Source organism: Rhamphochromis sp. 'chilingali' (assembly GCF_963969265.1).
Source record: "Rhamphochromis sp. 'chilingali' genome assembly, chromosome: 10".
NCBI classification, from domain to species: Eukaryota; Metazoa; Chordata; class Actinopteri; order Cichliformes; family Cichlidae; genus Rhamphochromis; species Rhamphochromis sp. 'chilingali'.
The window spans coordinates 34,411,356-34,417,355 of NC_137937.1; the positions used below are offsets into that span (position 1 = coordinate 34,411,356).

The 6,000-nt window shown below is 42.4% G+C and overlaps 1 protein-coding gene across 1 annotated transcript; it reads right to left on the minus strand.

Annotated features, from left to right (window-relative positions):
* Window positions 1-756: 756 nt before the first annotated feature.
* Window positions 757-5,738, minus strand: mymk (myomaker, myoblast fusion factor). The gene is made up of 6 exons (XM_080893682.1): window positions 5,335-5,738; window positions 5,101-5,215; window positions 3,811-3,959; window positions 3,395-3,511; window positions 3,094-3,234; window positions 757-1,836 (listed from the first exon to the last, which is right to left on the minus strand). The coding sequence occupies exons 1-6, from the start codon at window positions 5,467-5,469 to the stop codon at window positions 1,627-1,629; spliced, it is 867 nt and encodes a 288-aa protein (XP_080749808.1). The 5' UTR covers window positions 5,470-5,738; the 3' UTR covers window positions 757-1,626.
* Between the last annotated feature and the right edge of the window lie 262 nt (window positions 5,739-6,000).

Below are 6,000 nucleotides of genomic sequence, written 5' to 3' on the forward strand. Positions count from 1 at the left end.
CAATCAAGGCTTACAGTGATGATTGTGATCATGATCGTGAGCTGGCGGACTGAGGTTCAGACGATGTGAGTGTGTATGATCCACATCACCCGAGAGTCTGTAAAAAGCTCAGATTTACTTGCATTCTGTAAATGTTAGGCCTTGTAAAGATTAAAATTCAGGTGGTAACTTAATGTATAGAGTTTGTTAGCTGGATCAGGGATTGTGAATAGTGTAAAGCATTCACAAGTGTAGTCATACAGTCTTGAATGTGTGTGGGCTCTCTGCAGAGCAGTGTGGCACAGACAGTGGTTGTAAAGGAGCCGAGAAGTGCTTCACGCTTGTGCAATAAAAGGCTCAAGTTACTCTCCGCTCAGGGCCGGGACGTGCAGCCAGCCAGGAGGTGCCGGTGGCCCAGCCAGCCAGGTTTCTGAGTCCAGACAAAAACACCTTTCTCTGGGCACAGGAGCTGGCGGCTTGGCCCCAGCTCAAAACATTCCCTGGTGGAGGGGAGGTACATTCTCTGTTTTGTCTAAGATACGCTGAGCACGTTTGTAGTCTTTGGGTAGTATTTGGGGCAGGTGACGTGCTTGGACGCATGGCTTCTTGTACTCCTGAAGTGAAAGCAGAATGGGATATGTGGGACTGGAATTAGATTAGTGCTGCTAGGCTGAAGAGATCCTTGAAGTATGTGCCATTCAGGGCCTTTGTCAATGATTTGCTTCTGTAAAGTACATATCACTGCATTATGAGAAAGAGACTTAAAGTTCCACCAGGTTCATAAAGACAAGTTACAGAGTCCTGACTTTTTATTTTCATTTAGAAACATTATAAAACAAAAACTCTTCATACGAAGTATTGAACTTTTCATATTATAATAAATAACAGTATATTACACATGTTCAAATATAGTCAAAGCTGTCCAGTCAGAGTCCATCTGCACCTCCAGAAACACATTGCACTTCAGACTGATGTCTGGGCCTCTGCTTTGCGTCACTGATGCTCCACATGACATATTTGGCACCTCAAAGATGCATAAAATGCTAAAAGGTGCTTTACAATCTTATAATTCTCACAGGCCACGTGGTTCCTTTCCTTGAGAGAGACTGGAAAGAGAAAAGAGGAGGGGAACAGGGCAGACAGAGGCGAGCAGACGAAGGGTCTCCCCTGAGGAACATTTCTAAAGACAATTTATATATTTTGGAGAGATAAACCATCTGCCTGTTTGTTCTTCTCATAAATTTTCCAGTCAGTTTTACTGGCTTGTCTCAGCCACCGTCTCCCTGTTCGTGCTGCGTGTGTTCTTTAGTAGCGTGCTGCCTGTCCTCAGCTTCAGACAGCTGGGTTTTTTATCGGGTCTCTGAGGGCACCAAAGACCTAATTCTGTACTTTTTTTTTCTTTATCTGCTGGTGGATTCCTAAAGTCGCTGCTGACCTTAAATAATCTACCAGCCAAAAATGATTTCTTGGAGTAGAAGGGAACATCCACATGATTGTTGGTTTCCTGCTGAAGTAGATTAACTTACCAGCCATATACGAGTCTATCAGCATTCTGTCAGTTATTTGGTGATTTTCCAGTTGACCTCTATCTACGCCTGATCTTCTCCATGAAATTACGCACACTGACATGTAGGTATGTTTTTGGGTTCACTTCCAGCCGTTCATCTCTTTGAGCTTGCTGATACTGGTCCCTTTGACAGGTGTGGATGGAGGGGGGTTATAAAGAGGCAGGGTGGGGGTGCTACAGCCTCGTGCCCACGGCTTTTCTGTGGGGACCGTCCACACAGTCCGAGATGACTTCTTTTTCGGTTTGTCTTTCTTGTCTTTCTTCTCTTTAGAAGAACCGGGGGACATGGTCTGCAGTAAGAATAATTAGGCAACAGGATTAGAGCAAAATTAAGGACATGAGCTTAAAAAAGCTGAAATTATCACCTCCAAGGCTGTCAAACACATACAGCTTTCTTGCTGGTGTTCAATAAAGGCTTTTACGGGTGGCATTTATTTCGAAGGTAGTGGCACATCGGCCCCCTTGTCAAAAAACAATAACACATACTCTGATACACTTGTCTGTGTACATTCTCATTCATTGAGGTCGTTTTGAGAGCCTTAAAATAAAAGGCAAATTGACTTCTGTAGGTGTTTGAAGAAGTTGCAAAGCAAAGGAAGTCCAGTTTCCCTCTTTTTTCATACTCTCATGACTATAGGCTTTTGGATTATCCCAGAAAATAAGCTCATTGGAAAAAAAAGTATATACTTACAGGTTTTGCTCGTCAGTATATTCTCCCCATTCTGTCACTACTTTCTAATACATGATTTTTTGAAGCGTAAAAACCGTCCCAAGAGGTAAAATGCTAATCACGGGTGATAAACAGCCTGCATTTAGCTGCTCAGCAAACACCTTCTTGGGGACATATAAAAGCAGTGGCGTATTTATGGCCGTATTTCTATTTTGTACAACAACATAGAATAAAAATGTCGTGTTAACCACAGACCTTATTTACGGGAATGAACATAAAGTCATTGAAAGAATCAGCCTACTCTCGTAAGCTGCTCGCTTACACTGAAGTTGTATTTTGGCATCTGTGGCCTGGTGCTCTGTTTATAGCATTATTCAGACAGGTCTGTCAAAGTCAACCAGAAACCTAAAAACCCGTCAGTGGCACCACCGCCAAAATAAATGGTAAATAGACTGTTCTTATATAGTTTTCTGCTCTGCTTGAGCACTCAAAGAGCGTTATACTACAAGACTCATTCAAACAGGCAATCATAAGAAGCACTTTTTCTAAGTGTAGGAGCTTTCTGTCATACACATTCACACTCCAGTGAACATATTAGGAGCAACTTGAGGTTCAGTGTTTTGCACAAAGATACTGTGGCATGCAGACAGGAGCATCCAGGAATCAAACCACCAACCATCCGATTGCTGGATGACCTGCTGTACCTCCTGAGCCACACCCACATTCTCTACCATTGTAGAGAAACACATCTCATAAAACGCCTTTGTATTGCACCCCAGTATAAGATAGACCGGAACAAGCTCATTTTACTTTAAGATGAAATAACTGAAAGTCTCATTACTACAGGATTTCTATAGTGTATATAAATGGAACGTACACAGCAGCAGAGGGTGAAGCAGCTGAGCTTAGCAGCGTTCTCTCCCGTCCCTGCATAGCGGTTCTTCTTTGGCAGCAGCAGCACGAAGGAAACAGCCAGAGACAGATGGTAGAAGCTGTGGACATAGGCGTAGTCCCACTCCTGTGGAGTGAAAACATCACACTCTTTCAGTATGTAACCGGATATCGATGAACAACACAAAATGTTGTGACAGAAGATAAAACCTCAGACTCTTTAAGTAGATGTTCTAGTATTCTGTATGTTTTTATTAAATATCTGTTTGTGATTTGGCGGCAGTCACCTCAAAGTAGAAGCGCAGCATTAGAGCGAGAGCACCGAAGCAGCAGCCTGGACCGACCTGCTGCGTGTACACTGTCTTCTCCGGATAAACCGCCCTCAGCTGCTTCATCTTCTGCAGCTGCAACAGCAGGAGTTCATCACAATCATATTCACACATCAGACTTCACACAAAAGAAAAAAGAGAAAGTGCAAAAGGCGAAGAAGAAAGGTGCAGGGGATAGCAAAGAAAGGAAAGAGTACAAGGAATGGATGGATTAGTCGAAAAGAAGAAGAAATACACAAGAGCACATTAGATAACAGCAAGGGTGAAGTTATTCAAGGTGGAGATCATGAATAAAGAGGGAGAGGAGGAGATAGAGTAGAAGAAACACTGAAAAATATTTGAAATACACGTTGCCATTTTTTTTTGCCACTGACCCATTTGACAGTAATGATGAAGACAGCTGATCCGATTGGCCCGGAGTAGATCCCGTAGCCCCAGCGGTCCTGGTAGATCCTCACAGCGATGGTTAACACTCCAAACATAGTCATAGTGGAGCGCTGGGGTTCATCAAAGTCACCCAGAGCTGAGACAAGCAGATGAAGGATTTCAAACTCTTTCCCTCATGGATAAAATCATTACACTGCAGAGGTGCTGCACTGTTTGCCAAGTAGGGATTACAGATGAAGTTTATTCTCTTGTTGGGCTAAATTTGATCAATTCAGGACCAAAATTTCACTAATACATGGATAGGAACTGCAAAATTTCATAAAACCACTGATGTGAGGTGTGAACAATATGTTCAGATTGAAGTGTATAAGGAAAGAAGACTAAAAAGGCTGAACTGAACATTTCCTGCAATGTTTTTACCACCAACTGTCTACAGAGTTTGGTTTACGAAGTCCTGTTGTGAAGCATGCTACATTTTATCATACTTTTTTACTCTGATAGAGACCGCAAATTACAAATTCTTTCTTAAAATTAGCTATAAGGTCCATAAACTCTTCAGGAACATTGTAAAGACTTTGTTTGAATTTAACAACAGACCTGATTTTCTTAAACTAAGAAAAAAAGGTTTTAAGAATTCTGAAATTAGTAGAAGAAATCATCAGCAAATGCAGTTAAGTACACAATTTTAAAATAACTAAGGAAAGCTACAGCACAGTTTGTCAGCACTATTAAACATTAAAGGTTTTATATAAATAATTTCAAGATTGAAAACAGTCTGAATGCGTCCTATCATGGTTCAAGACCATCTTGCAAAAGAAGTTCTAATTTTAAGAATTTCCCTTCCTGATTAAATGAAGGTGACAAAATGAAAATGGATCAATATTTTACTGGCAGCCTTCCCACAGACACAGGAGGACCCCATCAGTTAAATCAGCTGTCAGGGCATTTGGCTCTTAGCAGCATGTGATTTAAAGCCCTTGTTGCAAAACCTCTGGGGGATCAGGTGGGAGTTAGAAGCAAATGTATTTATGTCTGTGTGTGCAAGTCTTCATGAGCACTTGTGTGCAAAGCCTGAACATGTGTTATCACCAACTGCTGCAAACCGAGCTTGTTTTTCATCGCTTGCTTGTGTCCTTTAAAAATCTGGTACCGAAATAGACTGTAGTGAAAAAGATCAATCCAAAAAAACATATTTGCTGTATAGAGATACATCTAGAAATGTTGAATACTGCTATTAACTAGTCAAGCCAGAACACTTTCTGTGTAGCAGGACTCACCTATAAGTGTGACCCACATTGAGAGTGCAGTGCTGTAAACACTGAAGTACTCCAGGATGTCGTATCTCATGAAACACAAGATGGAGAGACCTGGCCCATCACATGCATGGTAGATCTGCAGGAATACAGCATTCAGGAGGTCTATTAACCACTCTCACATTATCCCATTCACAGTTCAACACAGCTAACTGCTTGTCAGGTCATTGAGATTAAAGAACAGCAACAGTTTCTCACCGCAGTGAAGAACATGGTGAAAAAGTAGACCATGGCCTCCATGTGGAAGCCCCTCTTGGCGGCCACGCTGGCTGTAGGCAGGAACACCAGGCTGCTGACTGTAGGGAGCAGCATCTTGGCAATAAATGCACCCATGGCTGCTGAAGGGATGGTCGACTCAAAGCTTGTAGATGATAGTTTATCCTTTAAGCCTCAAAGGTTCTTGAGTCTTTGGCAGGTAAAATTAAAGTTATCCAAAGTTCAATAAAGTGTGAGATCAGATGGTACAGTCCTTGAGTGTCTTATGTCTTTCGGTGTGTGAGTGAATGAGGATGCTTATACAGCACACACTCCCACGCAGCATGAACACACCCAGCTGTCCACTTTGGCCCTTTAAAGTTTAAATGTCCGCGTGGATGGCAGGTCCACTGAGGCCTGTATGTGCAGTGTCATCGCTGGTCAGCTGTTTGCATACCAGTGCAACATGGGAGGGGCTGTGGGCAGGGTGAGAGCCATCATAACATAATGTAGCATATCTATGGACTATTTGAAACCAGGACTGGACACTAAGTGGTTGTGAGTCAACTTGAAGTTTAGGCTGGAATGAGCAGACGTCCAGCTGAGAGACCAATCCCAAAATCTTTATTGTGGTTAACTTGTTCCAAAGATCTGAGTCGAATCCACATT

What these genes read in the sequence shown, in the direction of transcription:
- mymk (XM_080893682.1), bottom strand. Translation starts at nt 5,469, where the DNA reads ATGGGTGCATTTATTGCCAAGATGCTGCTCCCTACAGTCAGCAGCCTG. An exon ending in TCATCATTACTGTCAAATGG is followed by an intron (nt 3,512 to 3,810) that starts GTCAGTGGCAAA and finishes CTGCTGTTGCAG; the next exon opens with CTGCAGAAGATGAAGCAGCT. An exon ending in TGCTGCGCTTCTACTTTGAG is followed by an intron (nt 3,235 to 3,394) that starts GTGACTGCCGCC and finishes TTCACTCCACAG; the next exon opens with GAGTGGGACTACGCCTATGT.